At 41.8% G+C, this 22,016-nt stretch overlaps 1 protein-coding gene across 2 annotated transcripts; it reads left to right on the plus strand.

The window, feature by feature from the left end:
• Nucleotides 1-3,022: 3,022 nt before the first annotated feature.
• si:ch73-95l15.5 (uncharacterized) lies at nucleotides 3,023-20,653 on the plus strand. 2 transcript variants are annotated; one of them, XM_063199811.1, is made up of 9 exons: nucleotides 3,023-3,281; nucleotides 6,058-6,254; nucleotides 10,600-11,624; nucleotides 12,973-13,110; nucleotides 13,440-13,523; nucleotides 14,403-14,504; nucleotides 15,473-15,619; nucleotides 17,432-17,578; nucleotides 18,252-20,653. In XM_063199811.1, the coding sequence occupies exons 2-9, from the start codon at nucleotides 6,077-6,079 to the stop codon at nucleotides 18,330-18,332; spliced, it is 1,902 nt and encodes a 633-aa protein (XP_063055881.1). In that variant the 5' UTR covers nucleotides 3,023-3,281; nucleotides 6,058-6,076; the 3' UTR covers nucleotides 18,333-20,653. The 2 variants fall into 2 exon arrangements, with proteins under 2 accessions (XP_063055881.1, XP_063055882.1); XM_063199812.1 differs by lacking the exon at nucleotides 3,023-3,281 and adding an exon at nucleotides 3,328-3,883.
• Nucleotides 20,654-22,016: the final 1,363 nt, after the last annotated feature.

Here is a 22,016-nt window from a genome sequence, read left to right on the forward strand (position 1 = left end):
AAGTGATATTTGGGAGGGGGGGGGGGGAGCTCAATGTAGTCTGAGAAAAAAACATATAGTCAGTCCTTAGCATCTTGGCATCAGTGGATCTGAGAGCTCGGGCAGGGGCATAAAAAGAGAGCATGTCAGAGCTTTAAATACTGTCAGATGGCAGTGGTGGCCCAACATGTCTCGGAAATGAAAAAAGCGTTTAAAGGGATCTCATCGGTTTTTGTGGTTCTTCCTTACCCTACATCAACTGATGACACCTAATTCCAAGGAATGTGAGTCTCTTTGAAGTAGTAGGCTATAATGCTGTGATTACAACAGAGAGAACATCTGATATATTCTGGAGAAGTTCTGTAATTAAGATGTATGAATAAATGAGAATGCAAATTTATGTATCAACAAAGCTTTTAGGTAAAAATTAAATGAATCAGAGGGAAAAACACCATCTCCATTATCATCTGACGCATAAACTGTTAATGCGGTAAAGGAAATGCCAAGTAGAGTGTGCCCTGTGCCTGGTATTTAGGCTGCTATTGTCTTCTTTCTATAGCATTGGGAGGACATGCAAACTTCTTTGGTTTTCCATTCCAATGTCATGTGATTCTTTTTTTCCTCAAACATCAGGATAAAAATCAGATCACATTCAATACTGTTTTAAGAAGTGTTCAGATAAATGGAAGTTGATTAAATTACCTGTGGAAGAGAATCTGAATTGTATTATCATTATTCATTTTCTTTATTTTTTGTACTTATTTGTTTATTTATTTTTTGCACAATATGAGTAGAGGATTTGGGCCAGCACCCTCACAATCTAGGGTGATGTGTGCTCCTAGCTTAGCACATCATTTGTTATTTGCCAGTAGTATTGTTAGTATAATGTTTCCCACTCAAGACCAATGACAGTGACAATGACGATGGATTGCTCCCGCTTCTCACCTCTCCCAGGTGAATGTGTGTGAAGCAAGGCGGAATGGAAACGCATTCATTTAGCGCAGAGCTGAGGAACCTTTTTCATTCGAGGGGCCATTTCAAATTTGATTAAGTCCTCCAAGGGCCACACTATGAACACAAACCAGGATTTCCCCCTGCATTTTAGGCCTATATTGAAGGCGGGTACCTTTACAACAGACCACACCTTACTAGTTCCCTTGAAAATTTAAGTTAATTGTATTTCAAAAGTAATTTCTAAGATTGCTTTAAAAACATGTCATATTTCATGTGAAACTGCATAACATTAAAATTATATCGGGGTCCAGATAAGACGACTTCACGGGCCATAAATGGTACGCAGGCCATAGGTTCCCCACCTATGACTTAACGAGATCCTGGTTAGCCAACTACTACTCTACAAACAAATAGTGTAAACTAGAATGGGCACTCGGTAGAGCGCAAACCTTCGCCTACGCCACTTATTTTTTTCTGGCCATCTTCAAAGTGTGGGGCATAACATTCTCCAAATTTTGGTGTTGGTTTCATTTAAATCGGACCGGAATATCGTAATATTACATTTTTGGCCCAGTCTTGACCGCTTATTCAATTCAGCATGCACACGTTCTTCTGGCATATAGTGCTTGGCAAAGAAAAACGTTTTTGACCTTTTTGTGACCTTGACCTTGACCTTTGACCCAATCACTCCCAAAAAGTAATCGGTTGTTCCTTGGGTCATGACCAATCATCCCACTAAATGTCATAAAAATCGGCTCAATTTACGTTTTGACCTTTTCGTGACCTTGACCTTGACCTTTGACCCAATCACTCCCAAAAAGTAATTGATTGTTCCCTGGGTCTTGACCAATCATCCCACTAAATTTCATAAAAATCGTCTCAATTTACGTTTTTGACCTTTTCGTGACCTTGGCCTGGACCTTTGACCTTTGACCCAATCACTCCCAAAAAGTAATCGATTGTTCCTTGGGTCATGACCAATCATCCCACTAAATTTAATAAAAATCGGCTCAGTTCTGTCTGAGTTATACGAAGTACAAACATACATTTTGACCTTGACCTTTGACCTTTGACCCAATCACTCCCAAAAACTAATCGATTCTTCCTTGGGTCATGACCAATCATCCCACAAAGTTTCATAAAAATCGGCTCAGTTTTGACTGAGTTAGACGAAGTACAGACAAACAGACATATTCACAAATAAATACACGGCGGGCAAAACCTAACCTTCTGGCGAAGGTAATAAGATCAAGGATGAAGGACTTGACCATGCAGTCAGGACTGCAGTGGGACTGAAAAACGTCTTGGGCATTTTTGGCAAGGACCAGCCCCTCCCGCCCAGCACCACTATTTTTCTAAGACAGGGATGTCAATTTCAGTTTGACACTACACCCCTGTTCTAAGATATTATTCGTGGCTCCGTCCACTGTCTTTTAAAAATTGGCCAATGGGCTACCCTGTCTAAATTGTGGGCTGGTCTCCAGGACATCAACAAAGACAAAACACAACAGCATTGGCCCCTGAGGATGGTCGGCCTACCAAGAAAATGGCCTGTATGCCGTATTACAGTACCAGTCCAGCCCCGCGTGCAATCCTTTCTTGTTCGTCTGCCCAGCAAACGTTGTGCTGTGCAGTCCAGTAGCCGAGTGGAGAGATGCTCAGCAGCTGGGTAGGCCCCTGAAGACCTGGTGGGAAAGGCCACTGGGGGTCTCCAAACATGCACAGGGGGTCATGAAGCCCTCTTGATTTTAGGAGATTTTAATCATTTAATGTAATTAATATGCTGGGGTGAAGGGGCTATCAACGTGTATAATGATTAAAAAAAATGGGTGCCGAGTAGGGTTGTGGCCAGCATTGCAACTGTGCTGCCCATTGAAACTGTGCTACCTACTGCCAGATTAGACATTTTCATATAGGCTAATATTTTACAAAGTAATACACTTAATGATTTTGGTAGCCTTAACAGAAAATGAAGACTAGCCGTTTTTCGGTATGTCAAGTCAAGAACCATCCCTGGTAAAAAAAACAAAAAAAACAAAAACATATAGATACAAAAATAAAATTGGAAAAATTAGGCTATCTCTGATGTAAAATGAAGTAGGCCTAGGCCTAATAATGAAGCAGGCATAGAGCCTACCTTCTGTGTTTTGTGAGGTAGGTGTCGTAAAATTAATAAATAACACGCAGAATGAGCAGTGCATGTTTGCATTCATACTCCAGAGGGCTACAGATCAGCTGCCTGGTATGACGATTCAGAACAGGTAGGCTCACTAGTACTGACGTAAACAAGGTGTCAAAGTTCCCTCCTGGCTGCACTCAGGCACGGATTTCTGCTTCCATTCCAGAGTGTAAGTATAAGACCTTATTCCGTTTTAATATGTTGATGGAGTTAGTATATGAAATGTATGCCAAAGTTTCACTGACGCTGCATGCGTGAATAGCCTACTTGAATTGTGAAATGTGTAACCTAACGCCGCAACTATGATTCTCGTTTGAAGGGTCTGGCTTACCATTTCCTGGTAGCCTAGTTCTTAGGTCAGCGCTGATATTTTGTTTTAGCTTGAAATCATGCAGGCTAGGCGGAAACCTGTTTGTGGCATGTTACGGGTGTATCATCCTTTAAATAAAGTCAGATAACTTCTGGAAGAATTGATCCAGCCGAGTGCGCTCGCCGAAATGCCGCGTCGACACGCTTTGATCGCGTGCGCTCGTTTTACAGAATAGAATTGTCAGACTGAAAGCCGGTTTTAGACACGTTGGCTACTCATGCCAGTCTAAAAGGACAGTCGTCCAGGAGTCGAGTGACAGACACACCGACGCTCGTCGAGATTGGTTGAGCTTCCTGCTGCGCTCACGGCAGAAGGCTATACGTGGTCGGCGCCACATAAGCAGGTCGGGTGGAAAGCGCACCAACAAAAGGCAGGGGTTTTGCTCCAAGCCCAAAGTTCAGGTGTGTAAACAGGTTTTAAAACTAGTTTGGTATCGTCATTCTCGTCCTCGGTGACTTGAGAAATGTGTGCGCTGCCAGCAGGACTAGCTGACCTTCATGTTGGTCTTGGAAACGTCATAACCTACATAAAACAACATGCCTATGTCGTGTGCATACTTTATGTAGCCTATATTAATGTCAGGCTGGAAATTACTCTATAAGGTGTTTGACGCCATTTTCACAGCATGTTGTGCTGTGAAACACACACACAACATACACACACACACGATTTTTCAAACTGTCCTCTTAAATAGGCCTACTGATGCAAGACTTCACGAAATCACTGCTGTGGTTTTCCATTAGGGCTCTGACCAATCATTATGGTTAGATAAAATCTCTCACAATGAGGTCAAAAGTGTGTGATTTAATACCAATAGATTTAATACCAACCATTAGCCTAAAGTCTCACCTTATGTCACCGCTCTCCAAAGTTATGTTGAAGTTCTCATTGATGCTTTTCAAGCAGAATTAATGGGGAACCTGGTCCTTTCACAACATGAGATTATGTGGCAATTCAGCACACCTCTGACTTAAGGCTTTTGCTGAGGTGTGCTTGCGAGCATGCCAACACAGTGAAACAGCCTTTTGGGTGTGGTGTTATGACATTTTAGAGAACATGCACCATATTACCAAAGGTATTTGCTTACCTGCCCATTTGCTTACCTACCTTAAGTTAGCCTGATAAACCAGATTCCCAACCGGGTTCAAAACACATCTTTGCGTTGTAATTGGTTTGCCAGATTCATGGCATTCTGGCTTCATTGAATCATTATGCGAGGCCAGACCCACCCGTAGACAAAACATTTTGCCGTCCAGCGGGTGGCGCTGGTTCACCAGGCTAACCTTAAGTGCTATCCCATTCCCAACCTATAGGGTTCAAAGATGTTGGTCCACCTTTTGCAGCTATTACAGCTTCAAATATCTGTCCACAATATTGAGAAGTGTGTATAGGAATTGTTGGTCATTCTTCCAAAAGTGCTTTGGTGAGGTCGCACGTGAGTGTTGGTTGAGAAGGCCTGGCTCTCAGTCTTCGCTATAATTCATCCCAAAGGTATTCTGTTTGTGCACAGTCATGTTGTTTGTCCATGATGTTTTTGGTATTCAGCAGCATTCAACCTTACTAACTGGAACCAAGGGGCCAAGCCCAACTCCTCCTGAAACTCAACCCCACACCATAATTCCTCCTCCACCAAATGTCACACTCGTCAGCACAATGCAGTCCTAAATGTACTGATCTCCACTCCAGGCAACCTCCAAATCCAGGCTGCCAAATGGAAAATCATGATTCATCACTCCAGATAACAAACATGCCAATATGCATTACACCACTGCATCCAACGCTTTGCATAACACTTGGTGATGTATGGCTTGGATGCAGCAGCACAGCCAGGGAAACCCATTCCATGAAGCTCTCTGTGTCCTGCACTTCTGCAAATCTGAAGGTCACATAAAGTTTGGAGGTCTATAGCAATTGACTGTGTGGAAAGTCGGTGACCTCTTTGCACTTTGTAAACCTCTCTGGTTTTACATGGGCAGCATACATTTTGGAATGACAACCTGGACCTTTTAAAGCGCCTTTCAACTCCAAGGAATTTATCTAGCAGTGGTAACTGTTAATGTAAAAGGAAAAACAAGAGAATGTGGGGGAAAGGTATTGGCAATGTCATTAACTCAAAGGTAGAAGTGTAATAGTAGCTGATGTCGTGTCGACATTTGAGTGCTTTTCATAAACCTGCTTTCAAACACATTCACAAATACTGTAGCTTGGAGATTATGACGTGCTCTTAATCCAGGAATAGGCTTGCTAGCTGTATTCAGGTACTCTTTCTTCCAAGGTTTGAAGATCACAGGAAAAAGGAGGAGAGAGAAAAAAAACATCTCTCCAAGGCACTCCTAGTTAAAATGGTTTTATTCAATTGTGAGGACTGAGTCCTGCACGGACTGGTTAACAAGCCTGTGAATGGCAGTATGGTCTTCTAAAGGGCAAAGTGGTCCAGTCCACATTGGAGCTGTCACATAAGTAGACTAAAGAATAAAGACACTTTTTCCCTATCTTCCTTTTTCCTGACGTTCACAAATACCTTTGACTAGGCCAGTGTGTAAGAATGTTTTGTCGAATTATCTCTTTTTTTCAGTGTGTCAGACCAGTCTGTGATGAGCAGTAGACTCCAACAGCAAAACTGTCGTGTATGCGGTGGTGATCTGCAGGGTAACCAAAGACGATGGCTGTACGGCGGTCAAAAACACCAGAGAGGAAGCTCGTCTTCTCACGCAACGCCAGATGCCTCCACCAGGGGGAGTCGGCCTGGATCCGCACTCAGCAGCCCTTGGGGTGAGATAAGATAAGATAATTAAACTTAATAAAGTTTAATAAGTTTAGATAACTTAACTTTCTAAAGCTTAATACGTTTAGATAAGTTTAGAAAGCTTAACCTAGACTACTGAAGTTTGATAAGTTTATATAAGGAACAAGTTTAGAACTTAACCCCTTAAGACGCGGCTTTGTACATTTGTTGTTACCAGTATGGTAATGACCAAGTCGTGGTGCATTACTAAAGGGCCTGTGTTGTGTCATAGTATTGTAGTGCTGTGGTAGTTACATTTCAATGACTATTACAGCGTGCCACTGGAGGTACGGCGCGCATTAAGGGGCTACGTTGAACAAGTTTGGATAACTAAACTCTTGTGCCTGTTACATGCGTTTCTTCTTGTCTTGCCTGGGGGCCAGGGGTCTCATTCAGGGGGCTCAAGTGTGACTGTGTCACCAGGGCTCCCAGTTTATAAGGGGCCCACACACAGTTCGATTTATGAGGATATATGGCGGGGTCCATTGGAGTCAATTGTACATAGGGCCCAAAGTTTGCGGCTACAACCCTGCCAGGGGCCCATGGAATCAAAATCTATCCATGCACATGTGTCACAGAAAATTGTTCTTTTAATCTAAATGTTCTCAGAGGAACCTACGTGACAAAGTGGTTCTTCTCAGAACTTTTTGGTCCCTTAGATAAGCTTTATGGTTCCACAGCAGCCTATGGATTACGGGAGATAATTCAACTGTATATTGCATTATATGCACTACTGTTATGTTAGAAGCTTTTTGTTTCCACTTTGTATTTAAGATGTACTTTATCATTACATGCATAGATGCAAATTTTTATTTGCGACTTAAAACCTATGAACGGGTACATGTACTTGTTGTTCAACCTAGCCTACTACAGGAGTCATAGGTACAGTGCCATTTACGTGTACTGTATGTATTTGACATCAATGATTTGAATCATTTATATCTACTTTGAGATCTACTTTTTGGAGATCTACTTCAAAGGTAGTCAGATCCATGAATTCCCATTTCCTCGGCCCATCAAAAAAATAGAATAAACTTGACAATTACGGAATCCTTCTGCATGTGTGTTTCACCCTAGAAGGGAAATGTCAGGTCAGATTTCTTACTTTTACTTCAATTCACACCCAGGGCCGCTGACAGGTTTGGCCGGGCCCAGGACAAAATAATCTGAAAGGGACCCTCAGCCCAACAGATATAATGTAACGAGGACCCAATACTGGCCCCCCTTTCTGCTTGGGCCCAGGACAACTGTCCCCATTTGTCCCCCCTTGTCGGCACCCCTGTTCACACCCACCAGTAAAAAGTCCGAACAAATGACCAAAATGAAACAAATCATAAAGCCAAAAAAGCCATGAGCTTTTAAGTCGCAATGGGCAAGCATCTCATTGTGATCTTGAGCAACACAGAACTCCACATCTCTTCTGCTTACTCAGTTGTATGGGTATCATGGCTTGACACTAACTTTTTCTCTTGCCTGCCATGTGGCTAGTGGTTTTCCTGAGTCACTAGCCATCCAGCTATTCTACTAGCCACAAATTTGATATTGTTTTTTTTCTTTATCATTACGCTGTTCATCTAACCTCAGAAGATGAGTGCATATAGCTTTCTACATGGAAATAAATCAAACAAATAGAAACTGAACTTAGATAGAAACAATTGATACACAAGGCGTACCACGCAGAATAAATGCTATTCTGATATGTCACACCATTGAATAAGGTACCTGCCACATTGGCTAGTGGCACTGTAATTGTTACTAGCCACAGCCAAGTTTTACCAGCATTTGGCCGGTTGGCAGGTGCCAGTGTCAAGGCCTGATGGGTATGTGAGTGAGTACTGTATGTTATGCAGTGATTGTTGAAGCCCAAGACAAATTTCCCCCTGGGGACAATAAAGTACACTCTACTTCTAACTGTAAAGCAGCAGACTTGCGTTGTAGCCACTCAACGCATGCCGTTCCACCAGTGAAACGCTGTAATAGTCACTGAAAAGACTTTTAACTACTATACAGTAGTACTACTCCACTATGACAGTGCACAGGGCCTCTAGTAATACATTATGACTTGGCCATTGTCACTCTGCCCCCTGGGGGCGTCACAATGTTTAATAATAAATAATAAAACGGTATGCATAGTATTCATCTATGGGTAGAATAACCTTTTTAACCGACTGCAGCTGTGAGGAATGCAATTAACACGACTTATTGTACAGTATAAGGATGTCCATTTAAAATGTAATGTTGCTTCAGGCGTATCCAAGTCTGCGCTCTGACCTTTGTGTGGAGCAGCTGAATGATTAGTGAATTTGTCTTTTGATTTGAGGGTTGCCGGTTCAAATCGCACTCCTGCCAGCACCTTCATCCAGTGTCCCTGAGCAAGGCACCTACTGTATGTTGGCCCAGGACCGAAACTAATTCCCTATAGTAACTGTATTGCCTGATTATCATGACTTTCAAATCTCTTCGAGACTTAGTCTGACCAAGAGCATAACAACGAACATTCTTAAACGGCATGGTTGACCCATCTGTAAAAGACCAACCTCCCTTCGTTTGCTACTGGTCGAGGGCAGAACAGGCTGAGCCAAGGTTAAAAAAAAAAAAATTCTCAGTCCCAATAGAATGTCTCTGCTTGAACAACGTCAGTACCTTGAACCAGGGCTTTGAACCGGTTCAAGGAACGAAAACAAAAACCGGGAACTTTTTGTATTTTACAGGGAACAGAAACGAAACCGGAAACGTTATTATTTTTTATGTTCTGGAACGGGAACACTTATTTAAAAATAATGGTAACCGGTTAATACCGGTTAATACCGTTCCTCAAACAAAGCAAAAAAAGTCATTATTTTCCTGTGCACATTACCATGACGGCTGAGGTTCACGTCCTGTATGACATCAGACATTCCCTGACTGAATGGAGAGAGAGCTGTGGACTACTAAGTCTCCACTCCACATCTTAAATAAGAGAAACCACTGTCATACAAAAGGGGAGAGTTTCCATTGCATCATTGTAAGATACTGCAGAGAAGCGTGTGTAAAGCGCACCGAGAATGTTCAACGTTATTGGGCATCCATGGCCGCTTCAAATATGCACAAACTCACAATGTCCGTCATAGCGCTCCCCGTGACCCAAGTCAGCGTGGAGCGTGCATTTTCATCATTAAGGTTTATTCTCCGCTTCTCCGTTTAGTTCGTCCCTGAATGACAAAATTCTGGAGGATGTTCTTTTCATCTGCTTGAATTAACAGTTTGGAATGTAGGCGGACTCATTTGCACTTCCATCTTTCTTGGTTAATTCACGTCAGTTAGGCCTATGGGAGTAATTAGCTGACAGGAACGAAATTAACCGTTCCGGGAACAGTATTTTTTTGTTCTAACCGGTTCGGGAACGTCAATTTATTGGTGGAACTTATAACCGGAAACGTTATAATTCCGTTTCTGTTCGGAACGGAACGTTTGGAAAAAAATAATGGTTCAAAGCCCTGCCTTGAACACACCTCTACCTAGGACGTTTGGAAATGCTCAAAGTTGATTAGTTCCTGACAAAGTGTGTGGAGTTTACCGCTGTGGAGGGAACTTTAGCCGAATGCTCATGAATGAGCTTTTGGCCTGAGTGAGTGTAGCTGAGCCGAAGGTGTTGCGTCACTGCAAGGGCGGAGCCTGGGTGCAACTGTAAGTTGCTTTGGATAAAAATGGTCAGCTAAATGTAAAGAATGTCCCTTTCTTCACTAGGACCCTCTGCAGATGTAGACATTGCAATTAACAAGAAATACTTATAAAGATGTCAATTTAAAATTGAAGTTGCTTTAGGCATACCTACAGCTGAGCTTTGAACTTTGCACTTGAAAGAACGGTCATTCTTTGTCCAGGCAGTCCAGACTGTAGCTGATTCCCCGTAGTAACTGCAAGTTTGTTTTTCTTAGATAAAAGAGTCAGCTTAGTGTAATGTAATGCAATGAATTGCCCTTTTGTCATTCATTGTCAAGAAAAGCACCTGGAACTCTCCTCAGACACGGCCTGTAATTTGTTTAAGCAGACCGTGTTCATTCTTGTGATAAGGATCATCAGGCTCTATTTTCTGTCCAAGTTAGGTAGAGATGTAAAAAATTCCGGTAACACTTTATAATAATGAATGCATAAAAAGCATTATGAAACTTAGTAAATAATTAACTGATGATGAACAAAACATTTTTTTGTAAATGAGTGGGCAATGTTATGTTAATATTTTATAGGTACATTTCTTTTATCAAACATTTAAAACATTTTTGTAAATGAATAAGACATACTCTGTTAAAGGGTTTGTAAAATCTCACTGTATGATATTTTTTTAAATTCCAGGCAGCACTTTGTCTCTGGGCTCCTTGAGCTCTTCTCAAATGTTGCCTTCCCCGGCGGCCAAGGCCACGGACCTCCTGTCCATCCTCACGCACATCACCGGCCAGCCCGTGTCGAGAGGCAGCGGACAGAGGGAGTTCCTGTGTGGCAAATGTGCCTCCTTGCTCGAGCGCGTCTTCAAGTTTGACACTGTCATCAATCGAGTCAAACTGCTGTCGTCCGAGCGTCTCCAAAAACTCAAGCAAGAAAGGGACAAGATCAGGCAGTGGGTCCGCAACGCTTACCAGCATACACAGCCCAAACACAGTGATGACCCTCAGGGGAAGGAGACTTGTGGTGGAGTTGATGGGAAGGAGGACTACAGGTCCTTGCTCAGAGATAACCTGGCCTTATCAGAGTACGAGTGTTGGTCAGAGAAGTCGGACAGCTGTTGTCCTTACTTTCAGCGAACCGGTAAACAGTGCAAGAGGGGGAAGAACTGCCAGGTCTGCCATTCTCTCAGAGTGTCCGACTCCGACTACGAGTCCGTCTGTGGCATTCCTCGTAACCTCCCCTTTCAGCCCTTCTCCCCACTGGCTCTCTCTCGAGACAAGTCTCAGAGCATGCCACTGCACTGGTCTAGAGAGCCATCGGTCAGCTGTAGTCCCACGTCAGGGTCGTGCCTGTCCCTGCGCTACCAGTCTGTGCAGTCGCTGGACTCTCTTGACGATGGGAGTGATGATCTGTCGGACTGGCGAGAAACTCCGACTTCCAACAATGTACACATGGATGCAATTCTTCGAGAGCTGAAGTGTATCCCATGGAAACCGATTAACTCTCCAGTGGGGAGCCGCATCCCCGTCCTGGGGAGAGGCAGCGAGGGCACAGCAGGGGAGCCATCATCGGGACTCGGCGCCGTCGGCGACACGGAGCTGGTGAGGAAGCTGGACTTTGGAGAACAAAGTCAGGGAGATGCGGAGGGAAGGAGCTGCGAAAGCACACTTGCATCACTTGAGGAACTACAAGATGAGTTCCTGCCTTTACACAAGGTTAGATCACTCTTGTCTCCTGACGGACCATGGAGAAGATCCCTCTTTTAATGTATGAAAAGTGCAATTTTCCCAGTCATAATGAATACTTAGAAATTGATGGTGGTGCTAAGTATTCATGAAAGAGGTAACATTAGTGAATGGGTAGCATGAATTCTGGAAATAAACTAAAAATCTTGCACAGTGTACCTTTTAAGGCCAATTTCTTAGTGGTCTGCAATGTTTTAGAGTCCCCCTCACTGTTTATTTCATGTTTGCTGCAGTTTCTGTTATTTGGATTTTATCTCAACCAGCCTTAGAATGGCCGTCTATGGGCACCTGCAACTCTGTTCTTAAAATCACCTTTAACATTTGTTTTCAAGAATATGCAACTCACCAAGTGTTCAGCAGTATTCACTGGTGTTCCTTAACAATTTTTAGCGAAATATGGCATCTGTCGTGTTTTATGTGTGTTTTATGTAGTAATTTGTAAATTTAAGTTTCACTTTCACTTTCACTTTCTTTCACAAAATGGCAAATAAAAATGTCAGAAGCCATATTTCGCCTTGAAACTTGTTAGGGACTGCTAGTAAACACCCCTAACCACTTTGTGAGACTTTGTGTAGACTTTCGAAAACAAATGTTTAAGGTGATTTTAAGAACAGAGTTGCAGGTGCCCATAGACTGTCAGTCTAAAGTTGGTTGAGTTAAAATCCAAATCAGCCAAATAACAGAGACTGCAGCAAACATGAAATAAACGGTGAGGGGGACTAAAACATTGCAGACCACTCAGAAAATGGCCTTAATGTTCAAAAAAGTGGAGTTTTCCTTTAAAATTTGACATTAAAGATATACTGTGTAAGATTTTTAGTTTAGAATTCATGCTACCTATTCACTAATGTTACCTTTTTCATGAATACTTAAAATACTTAAAAGGGGGATCTTCTCCATTTTGAATTTCCAGAAATAGCCATTTTTAGCTGCACAAATTACTGTACTTGGGCCATACTAGAAAATATGAGTTTATTACTTAGCAAACGTTCATGAAATGGTCAAATTTGGTAATAGGCAGCCCAGTTTCAATGAGCAGCATAGTTGCAGTACCTTTTTTGACCATTTCCTGCACAGTGTAATTGAGATGTCAAGGATGACCTTTTTACATAGTCGTTGTAATTGTCAATTGTAATTGTGTAATTACATGAATTTGGCATTCTACTGGACATGTATCGGAATGCCAATGACCAAACTTTCAACTTGGGTCTTAACACCAATTACACATTTTGATCATTGTTTCCTCATTTAATTAAATGTTGATCAGGTGAAATGATTTTACCTGCAGTCAAGCATTGTATGATGGACTTTTTTTTAGGTCAGACCTCATCAACTGGGTGCAGTTATCAAGCATCTGCAAGAACAGCTGAATGAAACTCAGGTCCACATAAAGACGTCTGATCCACATTTGCGCAATCAGTCAAAATCATCAGTGAAAACCACAGTGAAAAACAGAGTAAGACTTGAAAAACAAATATATTTTGTGGTCTATGATTCACTCATCTATGGAAAAAAAACAATTGAAGTGAATGTGGGAAAAAAGAGCAGAGTGACTGCAATTTTGAACATGAAATATGTGTCAGTGTTATTTACTACTGGGTGACTAAACAAACAGTGATGTACAGAGCACTACAAGTGCAGCATATAGCTTACAGTACTTTAGTATATAGAGGGGTTTTAAGCAAGCATGAATAAAATGTAACTAAAAGTAATCACATCAAGTTGCACTGAGAGCTCAGCATACTTTCAAACATGTCATTAATTTGTGTGTGCGTTTGTCCACAGACCTCAGGGGTTGACGTTAGTGATGAAAATGCCTCCATACAGAAACTAAGCCATATGTTACACACAAGTGTGAATCTTATTCAGGTGAGTAAAGTCACTTTTTTAACCCCTTAAGACGCGGCTTTATGAATTTGTTGTTACCAGTATGGTAATGACCAAGTCGTGGTGGATTACTAAAGGGCCTGTGTAGTGTCATAGTATTGTAGTGCTATGGTTGTTACATTTAAATGACTATTACAGCGTGCCACTGGAGGTACGGCGCGCATTAAGGGGCTACAATGTAAAAGGTTCAGCGGGCAATTTCAGCCATTTACTTACAAAATTGACGATGCCCAGTCACAAATTTGATCTTTCTCATGGAATGTTGGTGTGGTTGTGTGACCAGAGTTGGTTTTGTCACCCAAATATGTCTATGATGTCTGTGACTGGTAATTTAAAATGACAGATTTACATTGAGAATCTATCCTGTTGTGATTGCTGTGAGCTGCCTTAAAGGGACACTGTGTGAGATTTTTAGTTGTTTATTTCCAGAATTCATGCTGCCCATTCCCTAATGTTACCTTTTTCATGAATACTTACTACCAGCATCAGATTCTAAGTATTCATTAAATCTGGAAAAATTGCACTTTTCATACATGAAAAGGGGGATCTTCTCCATGGTCCACCATTTTGAATTTCCAAAAATAGCCATTTTTAGCTGCAAAAATGACTCTACTTGGACCATACTTGAAAATATGTGTTTATTACTTAGTAAACATTCATGTAAATATCAAATGTGGCAATAGGCAGCCCAGTTTCAATGAGCAGCATAGTTACAGTACCTTTTTTGACCATTTCCTGCACAGTGTCCCTTTTAAGGCTAGATGTGAACTTCACCTTACATTGGATAAAAGGCTGTGTCTGATATGTGTTCAAATCATAGGTGTCATTCAGATCTTAATCATATATTTTTTTTGTCTGAAGGAATGCGTTGGCTTAAAAGATTCACATGGAGAGAGTGGACCTGAAATTGAGAATGCAGCTTCATTAACCACTAATATCAGCGAAGCTGTTGAGAACATTCAGGTTGGTCAACTGAAGTATTCTATTGAATGTAGTGGTGGGATATATATGGCTCTTTGACGAGATCCGGATCCTAGTGTCTTATTCCTTTCCAAGTGGTGTTCGAAATAGTGGCTCATTTGAATGCTATTTTATTTCTTCACAGTCCTTTCTGTGTTGAATTTGCATACATTACACTGCAAAATGATACTAACATCCCGCATAGTGCCGATAATATTTGAAAGTCTCGGGCAGTGACCGTTGTTCATGAAAAACGTGCGTTCAATTAATGTTGAATGCACATTTTGTTAAAAACGAAAGTTCGGGTGAAGCGTAATGAAATTTTACGCCTTACTAACCACCTACTTCTTATTCTCTGCTCAGCTGTCATTCTATGAAATTTCAGCACAACGAAATGCAAGCACTCACGAAATTTGGCACACCCCTTAATGAACCACACAACGTCTATTCTCCGCTCACCCGTCTCGAAACAGACACCTGCTTTCTCGCTCGCACCCACCACCTCCCCGCTCTCCTCCCTTCCACTGATTTTCGATTGATTCGTCAGGCGCCCTACCCTCGCTTCCTCTCCGGTTCACCTTTCTCCATTGCTCTCTCACCATCACCGGCCAGGGTGTGCCTGCTCAGACCTCACACATATATGTAGGCGCAGATACTGCCCAATCTCTCAGTGGCACTCCAGTACTCCAACCTTGAGAATGTTAACTACATAGGCATTTCTCGGGCTTGGCTGTACTTCAGTACCATGAACAGCGATTTTGCCCAGTACGCTGCTCTAACCACAATCTTCGCGCACCACTATCGCAAGCTTCTTGAGTGTATCAGTCCCTGCGGACCCCATGAAGCACCCCATGAAGCACTTTGAAGAACGAAGATGTATGCGTACATGTTTTTACAAATATCAGATTGTGAACTAGTGAATTGTTTTTGGTGTACTCAATACCACCTTACTTAAACTGCTCCTCTTCCAGGAAGTGATTAAATCCTTGTCTGACCTTACGGAGAGAGAACAGGATATGGAACGAGAAATCACCGTTCTCAAGCGGGAGAAGAGAGAGAGGGAGGCGGACCTTGCTGTGTTAACTGCCATACTACAGAGCAACCAAGACATCATCAATGTGAGGGACTCCTGCTTTACGTTGGCGTGATGTTACTGTTCACAAACACTGACATGAGTTGTAATTTTAGTGGGTTTTTTCATAGTTATTGTCCAATTGTTCTGGTTCAATTTCTCTGACAATCGTTACTATAAAAAACACGGATTATTCACAAGAAGAAGCCAGTATGCACAACTCTCACCTGCTTTAACACTGGAATTAACTTTATTTTGAGATGTCCGTCCGTCCATCTTCAGGATAATGGGGCCTACACATGGAGATGATCAGTGTTAAGGGCAGATTACAGTTGTGCATCTGCGTCCTTCGGGTCTGGTGGCTAACCACATTTGCTGGTATGCATCTGCGCACGAGGTCTCATGTCGCTAGCCACATTTGGAACAACACGAGTTTCCTCCACATTGTAAGCAGTGCAGTCATTATTAAGCAAGGTTGCTTTCTAGCTCAGTCAGCTTAATATTTTTACTAGGGCTGTAACGATACACTCAACTCACGATTCGGTTCGAGAGAATCTACTAGACTAATGATTGAACTGGCCTTGCCCCAGGGCAGAATCCTGACATTATGTTTAGTTTAGTTTAGTTTGTGAGTGTGTGTTTGTGTGTGTGTGTTCTCATTACTTCCTCTTTATAAAAAAATAAAAAAAATAAAAAAATAACCCCTCTTTGTAATTGCACTTGTTGTTCTGTATATCTCCTGTGCACTTTGTATCTGCTTGTGATGTTGGCTTGATTATGTCCTCTTCTGAAAGTCGCTTTGGTTATAAAGCGTCTGCCAAATGCAATGTAATGTAATGTAATAATGTATCACGATTTTTAACCTACGGTTTGGTACACCCTACGATTTCACATTTGCCAACCTTATAAAATAAAATTATGAACAAAAACTATGAAAGTTCATAGGTAGAATATGTTACAAGAGGCTAATAACAATGTTAAAAAGTTTAAATATAATAATCATGATGATTTGAATCTTGGAAGCACAATTACATGTGGTTGTTTTCTGGACTGATAACAAAACTTTGTTACTGCCTCCTTGTATCGCGGTACAGTATCGTGACTTTGTGTATCACAATTTCTCGGTTCGATACAATATCGTTACAGCAATAATTTTTACACAAACTGCAAAGGCAATGAACTGGTATCATTATTTGAAAAACCAAGTCTGTTTTAACTTGCAGAAAATGGAAGCATGGAAACATTGAGTCTGCCGATGTGTGTTTACATTCGGTGGAGAAACAAGGTTACAGTACAGTAGTCAGACTGCAGGCATTGTGCCGGGAGTGCTTAACTGATGCATTGTTTGTTTGTTACTTACTAATTTAGTCATTGTAGCTTCATTTATTTCCACACACTAGAAAGAAAGCATTGATATCGTATTTCACAGAATATTGGTAGGTTTGCTCTCGCAAACTACCGGCGTTGTGCTGCCACCAGAACAAGGAAGTAGAGAGACGACCAATCACAGCGCCCTTTCGTCTGCGAAAAAAACATAAATTGGGCTTTATTCTTTCTGTATGTCCATATTTAAGGTGCACTCTGCAATATTTTTACAGAATTCATGCTGCCCATTCACAAATACAAATTTTTCATGAATATTTTACCACCACCATCAAATTCTTAGTATTCATTATGATTTGGAAAATTGCATTTTTCATACATGATCTTATCTATGGCCACCATTTTGAATTTCCAGAAATGGCCATTTTTAGCTGCAAAACTCACAGACTGTTTGTCTGTCCGTTATCTTCAGGTCATGTAGTGTATGCCTGGAGATGATCAGTGTCTGTGCGTCTGTCTGTCTTTGCGTCTTCAGGACATGCGTATGGAGATGGTCCAGGAGAGGGATCTTCAGCAGGAGCGCCGCATGGAGTCTGCCATGAGCCGTCTGAGAGATCAGATCGTTTGGGCCGGGCTGCAACACAAGGAGGCGCTGGGCCTGTGCCACAAGGACGCCACCAAGGTGAGAGATGAGGTCACAGTTTGTCAGAAGTTTGTGATTTCTCTTGATTTAAATGAACGCTTTTCCTTCATTTCGGTTTTTTATGTTGTGTGTTTTTCTCATGACCACTACAGAAGTGCAGAAATGAAATGGAAGTGTTTATCCTTTAAGAATGACCATCTACGTGTTTTTGTTTTTATGATTGAATGTCATTCAATCAACAACCTGTGCCACATACTATAAATTACTACAGTAAATTTTGTAGTGTCAATTCAGCCCTTGGAGAGTGGGATTAGAATGTTGGTTTTGCTCTGTCAGTGTTGAAAACTGCAAATCCTGAAGGTGAAAGTGAAAGAACAACTGGGAAGCTCCATTGTCATTGACACAAAATTCCACAGGGTTAGTTGCTTTTATGCCTTACTCGTGCAAGGGGCCAGTCCCCAATGGCGCTTGAAAGGCAGCAGTGTGGCGGGACAGTACCATGCTCAGGGTACCTCAGTCATGGAGGAGGATGGGGGAGAGCACTGATTAATTACTTCCAACCTTTGGGCTACAAGTCTGAAGCTCATGACCCATGACTGCCCATGAGATTTGTAGCCTCTTAAAAGAAACAGCTGCAACACTGTGTCAAATATCCCAATTGTTCTGGAATCTTAATCAAGTGTTTATACTGTATATCATCTCTCGATTTCAGGATTCAACTTCACATAGAAGCCTCTCAAATGACACAAGGAAGGGGAAGGAAGAGAAGATCGAGGGCAACATAAAAGAATGAGCTGTTTATCAATGGGAGGAGTGGTAAAGAGGAGTATAACCTGGGCTCTGAAGAGCAGATGTCTCCCAAAGAGGGGTAGGCCTAAACAAATTATATCTAAAGCTGCTTTCAGGCAAATCAAAATGTTGCCAAGTCTGGTTCCCATGCCAACATACTTAGCTGTGAATTGCACTAGCCAATTTGGCTTGTAGATGTTAAATCTTACTGAAACTTTGAATGCTTCTGCGGTCCCTTCAAAGTGTTGTCCTCCTTTGTGACATGCATCTTTTATAAAGTATTATCACACAAAAAATTGTAAAAATCTGTCCACGTGTTCAAAAGGTATGGCACAAATAAAGCATCTTTGACATCTTTGAATGTGTGCACATACCGCTGGACAACAAGAGAACGGTATGCCGCCTGCACCTTCGTACAGAGGCATTATAAAATGAGAACGGGTAGAACTTAACGCCAAAACATCAATTCTGATAACTCTGCAGTGCCTATTGAAAGTGTTGACCTCCAAAACGTTTCTAGAAGATATTTTTTGGGCTTTTTGCGCCTTTATTTGGACAGGAACATGAGAGATTGGGACAGGGAGAGAGAGGGGAAGGATCATGAAATTACCTCAGCTCGGACTCAAACCCAGACAGTTTCCCGGATACAGTGGTAACAGTGGTATGGTACCATAGCCCACTGAGTCACTCAACCCCCCCATCCCCCTCGCCTTCCAAAAGTTAATAAGGTCATGTAGCTTGTATGGTACAGAGTAGGTAATATAACAAGTTATTGTGAAAAAAAATCTGTTGGGCACACTCAGGCACGTACTGTATATTTGTATGATTGTAGAAAAGAACACCCTCAGGTGGAGGCATAAGGATGTATGGAATGCAACCATTTGAACCTGTCCCAGGTCACAGTTGCACTATGTGATTCATATGTAATGCACATTTTGCCCCCTTAATGATATCAGTTTTTCTTTTGTTGAGTTTTTAAGCAGCAACTATAGGCCCCACAGTATGGAAAGAGAAGAGAGCATTTTCATGCTTACAATGGTATGGGAAATAGGAGTGGGTCTGGACTGTGCAGAGTCCCCTCATTTGCAGTGGTCCATGTACCCAGATGGCAATGAGATGGTGCCATGTGCCCGTTACGTAAAATGGGGTAAGAGGTTGTGTACCCAGATAAGAGTAAGGTTTAAGAGGGTACAGTATGTCACCGATGCCAGCTAGCAGAGCTTGGCATAGAAAGCTCCCAAGCTTTCTTCCGAAGCCTCATACAGACAGTATGCTACTGACTTCGAAAGAAGCCTGGCTTTTGACTCACTTGGTTGCGCGGCTGCCACCCATACACCAGACCTTGCTTTGAGGTCCACAAGTTTGAGACTGGGTCTGGACAGCACAGGATATGCATTTTAATTAGGGGTGGGCATAGATTAATTTTTTTAATCTAGATTAATCTCACTGTAATTTTGAAATTAATCTAGATTAATCTAGATTAATCTATATCAAAATGGCTCATTCAGAAATGGCGCGCTAGCGAAATAATGCCGGAAAAAAACCTTTTTTTCTCCAAAATGCATCTTATCTTCAAAAAATGGTCATGTTGATACTTGGTGATGAAAAAAAACGCACTGCAATATGTGCAAAGTGTGTCCAATAGGAAGCATTTACAGTTATAAGATACTGAAATTTCAAAATGAACGGCGCTATAACTTGTAGAGGCAAATACAGATAAATCTATCAAACAATTAGGCTATTTAAACAAAATGACCTCAACAATTCAGCATTTCTAATAGAGAGAGAGAGAGAGAGAGAGAGAGAGAGAGAGAGAGAGAGAGAGAGAGAGAGAGAGAGAGAGAGAGAGAGAATCTGCCACTGACTGTTAAAAAGAGCAGCGGCTCCTTTAAGAGAGGGAGGAGCTCTGCGCACAGTAAGCTCAGCAGCCCTCAGCAGAGGCAGGCTACTGGATATGTAGAACCAACAGCACTGGCCCACGGCAATTTGGCCTAAACCTGACAGTTGTTCTCAGAGTTAGAATGCCAGAGGAGTTACAACTCGAAATTCGAAACTCGAAATTCAGTTTGCAAAAAAAAAAAATCAAGCGCGACAACCGCGAGGTTTATTACCGTCTGACATGAGAATATCTCACTGAGTCGCAAATGCGCGAATGCAACACAAACATTCAGCGAGAGTATATTGGCAGTTTCAGTTTGACAATCTTCAAAATGCATATCGCACGGAATATTTTGCAATTATGGCACAGGCAAGATTTCTGGAAGTTGTTTATGTGTTCCATGCAATGCGAGAGGAAATGTAGGCTATGTCGGGCTGGTAGCTATGCTTCACCTCAAACAATTGTATCTCTTTAGTCTACCACTTATGAAAAAGCACTCAACACAACACCTACCACGGCAGAGGGATTAATGTTTTCAGCATGCAAACACTGTTCATATTTAGTAGGTCTGCTGAAGCAACAGGTGGAGAGGAGAAAGCGACTTGAGCGCAGTCTGAAAGCGTCTGTCTATGGAACGCTGGTGATGTGCATACCAAAACCCATATTTTGAGAATAGATTAACGTGCGATATTTTCTTTATCGCGCGACATTTTCTTTATCGCGCGACAAGAGTCTCACATTATCGCAGCACGTTAACGCCGATAACGGCCCACCACTAATTTTAATACACCTACAGGACCTCATGAAAGTCTCCTTATGATAAAAATCACTGCTTGCTCATCCATGGCGGAAGTGCCCTTGAACAAGGCACCTAACCCCACACTGCTTCAGGGACTCACTGTAACCAATACCCTGTATCTAAATACCTTTAAAGTGATACTGTCCCATTTTTGGAAATAAGCTTATTTTACACCTCTCTTTCAGTTAAATGATTGAGTCGTACCTCTCTCCTGTACTTTCAACCGTTTTCTCAGTATGGCAGTGCACATTTTACCTCTAAGCTAGCAGTTAACATTGAGTCCTATGAGACCAGTTAGCCGCCAGCTGGTCTCATATTACTCAATGTTAAAGGACCAGTTCAGTCAATTTCAATATGCTGATGTATTGCTCACGCTACCCTTGACTTGTCAGTACCCGGTGATGCCACATTTTTTGGCTAAGCCCTTTCCGAGATATGAGCTATTCTAATGGGGGCAGCGTTTGTTTACATTTTTTTTAATTAACATAGGCCTACTTCAAATATTTTCCCAAAAGTTACTGCTGTTTACTAGTTGTCTGTTGATGTTGTATAACCTTTCGGATGTTTTTGGGAATAAATAAAAAATGTTTTTTTGATATGTAAACAAAGCGCTGCCCCCATTACAATGACCAAGATCTCGGAAAAGGCTGAAAAAAACCCCAAAAAAACCTCAGATACTGACAAGCCCAGGGTAGTGTGAGCATTACAACCGCATATTGAAATTGACTGAACTGGTCCTTTAATTGCTAGCTTGAAGGTAAAATTTGCACTGCCATTCTCAGAGAACGGCAGGAAGTAAAAGAGAAAGGTAAAACTCAATCATTTAACTAAAGGAGGAGTGTAAAATGAGCTTATTTAAAAAGATGGGACAGTATCACTTTAAGTCTGTTCAGATTAAAGTGTCGCAAGTGTAAGGTAATGTAATGTACTCTTCCAATTAGCTTTTCCGTGGCCCAAAATATGCAGAAATGATGAAGAATTTGCACCACCACCATCAGCAGCTTGACATT

This window comes from Engraulis encrasicolus, chromosome 5, assembly GCF_034702125.1.
Source record: "Engraulis encrasicolus isolate BLACKSEA-1 chromosome 5, IST_EnEncr_1.0, whole genome shotgun sequence".
Taxonomy (NCBI): Eukaryota; Metazoa; Chordata; class Actinopteri; order Clupeiformes; family Engraulidae; genus Engraulis; species Engraulis encrasicolus.

What these genes read in the sequence shown, in the direction of transcription:
- si:ch73-95l15.5 (XM_063199811.1), top strand. Translation starts at nt 6,077, where the DNA reads ATGAGCAGTAGACTCCAACAGCAAAACTGTCGTGTATGCGGTGGTGAT. An exon ending in CGCACTCAGCAGCCCTTGGG is followed by an intron (nt 6,255 to 10,599) that starts GTGAGATAAGAT and finishes TTTAAATTCCAG; the next exon opens with GCAGCACTTTGTCTCTGGGC. An exon ending in GCAACCAAGACATCATCAAT is followed by an intron (nt 15,620 to 17,431) that starts GTGAGGGACTCC and finishes TTGCGTCTTCAG; the next exon opens with GACATGCGTATGGAGATGGT.